Genomic DNA, 2,761 nt, shown 5'->3' with positions numbered 1-2,761 from the left:
CCCCACACACACACACTCAACACCCTCACTCACACACCCACACTCACTCACTCACACACACACTCACTCACTCACTCACTCACATGCACACACTCAACACAGGTCACACACACACACACTCAACACAGGTCTCACACACACACACTCAACACAGGTCACACACTCAACACAGGTCACTCACTCACACACACACACACTCAACACAGGTCACTCACTCACTCACTCACTCACACACACACTCAACACATCACACTCACTCACACACACACACACACACACACTCAACACAGGTCACTCACTCACTCACTCACTCACACACACACTCAACACGGGTCACACACACACTCACACAGCTTTTGACTTTTAACAGACAACACAAATTTTCCAAATTCAGCGTTTTCTCTAAAAATTGTAATAGATTATTAGATTGTTAAAGTATTTTTTTAATTCAATTAATTTGAAATGCTTTTTGATGATTCAAATTTAATTAAACCGTTAAAACAGAATCCAGAACAATTAAAACAGGAAACACAGAATTTTGGAAAAAATAACATGGATTTCATTGGGCTATAATTAGATTTCATCCTGACTGTTTATTATGATTTTGTGTGTGTGACACAGGTCACTCACTCACTCACTCACTCACACACACACTCAACACAGGTCACTCACTCACTCACTCACTCACACACACACTCAACACAGGTCACTCACTCACTCACTCACTCACACACACACTCAACACGGGTCACACACACACTCACACAGCTTTTGACTTTTAACAGACAACACAAATTTTCCAAATTCAGCGTTTTCTCTAAAAATTGTAATAGATTATTAGATTGTTAAAGTATTTTTTTAATTCAATTAATTTGAAATGCTTTTTGATGATTCAAATTTAATTAAACCGTTAAAACAGAATCCAGAACAATTAAAACAGGAAACACAGAATTTTGGAAAAAATAACATGGATTTCATTGGGCTATAATTAGATTTCATCCTGACTGTTTATTATGATTTTGTGTGTGTGTGTGTGTGTGTGTGTGTGTGTGTGTGTGTGTTGTAGGTGAGAACGCCTGGCTGGAGGGTGACTGTGAGGAGATTCAGAGCCCAGAATGCCCTGTAGGGTGAGTGATGCTGATGTAGGAGTGAGTGTGTGTGTGTGTGTGTGTGTGAGTGTGCGCGCGTGTGTGTGCTTGTGTGCGTGTGTGCGTGCTTGTGTGCGCGTGTGCGCGTGTCTCATACACACTGAGTTTGTGCACTGAATCTGCTCTCGTGTGTGTTTGCTGAAGGTTTGTCCGTCCTCCTCTCATCATCCTGTCTCTGGACGGCTTCCGTGCCTCTTACATGAGAAAAGGGAAGAGCGTCTTACCCAACATCCACAAACTGAGTACAGAATCTCATCTCTGCATCACACCAATCCCACAATCCCTTCCTGCACACACACTGACACTGGACCTCAGTCAGGTCAGACGCCATGTTTAAAGGCGCAGTAAGCGATTTTAGAAAAACTCTGTTGAGAAGTGGATCGGACCGAGCACCAAACAGCATCAAGGGGCGTGTCCACTCGTGCTGGGGGAGGAGACAGAGGTCAATGCACAAGACGGACATGTTCACCCAAAAATGAAAATTCTCTCATTAATTACTTGTTCCAAACCCGTAAGACCTTCGTTCATCTTCAGAATATAAATTAAGATATTTTTGGTGAAATCCGAGAGCTTTCTGACCCTCCATAGACAGCAAGGCAACTGAAACGTTAAAGGCCCAGAACTGTAGTAAGGACATCGTTAAAATAGTCCATGTGACATCAGTGCTTCAACCGAAATTTTACGAAGCTACGAGAATACTTTTTGTGTGCAAAGAAAATTAAAATAATAACTTTATTCAAAGATTTCTTCTCTTCCGTGTCATTCATGAGAGTACCACGACGCACTTTAATCATTGCCTGTGTTGTGAATGTGGGGGCGGAGCTATCAAGATGGGGGTGTGTTTGTTTTGGTGATTTCAAATGTCAACAGCATTTTCCAGAATTCGCTCACTGCACCTTTAATGTAATGCAAATTAAACCACAGGTACACTTAAAAGTGTGTTTTGGATGTTTTCTTTCTTCTAGTCTGTAACAACACTTAAAGGGGTCATATTATGTGATTTCAGTTTTTTCTTTCTCTTTGGAGTGTTACAAGCTCTTGGTAGATCTGTGAAGTTGCAAAGACTAAAGTCTCAAATCCAAAGAGATATTCTTTATAAAAGTTAAGAGTCAGCCACACCTACCTGAAACGGCTCGTTCTAACACACCCCCACATGTCTACGTCACTATGTGGGAAGATTTGCATAACGCCGCCCATATGTTCACGCAAAGAAAGAAGGCGTAACTTTTATTCTCGCTGTAGTATTGTTGCCGCCACTGCCATGTCGTGAAGGTGCTGTGTGATTTGTTGTGAAAGCGAAACTACTTTGTTTGGCCTTCCAAAAGAGGACTATCACTTCGTCATGCCTGGAGCTGAACCGTGCTGGTTGCTGAGGAAATACATCAACTTTGCACTGTGGATCGCTGGATCGGCTTTAACCGTGGACAAAGCGGAGTCCAGCCCGGGGTCGTCACATGTGGTTGCCGCAAGCCCTCCGGACGCTCCTTCGTCGAATCCGCCAGGCGCGCCGTTCTCAAGCCCACTGGCCTCTGCTCACTCTAGCCCTCCGGCCGATCCTCACTCTAGCCCCCAGCCTCTGCTCACTCTAGCCCCCGGCCTCTGCTCACTCTAGC

General features: G+C 43.8%; 1 protein-coding gene across 1 annotated transcript in view; it reads left to right on the top strand.

Moving 5' to 3' along the window:
* LOC107574012 (ectonucleotide pyrophosphatase/phosphodiesterase family member 2-like) overlaps positions 1–2,761 on the top strand; it is a gene marked incomplete at its 3' end in the record, with an annotated part of 33,202 nt that overhangs the window by 888 nt on the left and 29,553 nt on the right. Inside the window, exons 5-6 of the mRNA XM_016260484.1 lie at positions 1,067–1,127; positions 1,293–1,390. Coding sequence (XP_016115970.1) covers positions 1,067–1,127; positions 1,293–1,390 — 159 coding nt within the window. The remainder of the gene's footprint in view (positions 1–1,066; positions 1,128–1,292; positions 1,391–2,761) is intronic.

This window comes from Sinocyclocheilus grahami, unplaced genomic scaffold (assembly GCF_001515645.1).
Source record: "Sinocyclocheilus grahami isolate Dianchi unplaced genomic scaffold, SAMN03320097.WGS_v1.1 scaffold2090.1, whole genome shotgun sequence".
Taxonomy (NCBI): Eukaryota; Metazoa; Chordata; class Actinopteri; order Cypriniformes; family Cyprinidae; genus Sinocyclocheilus; species Sinocyclocheilus grahami.
This window is presented reverse-complemented; position numbering and strand designations above follow the sequence as displayed.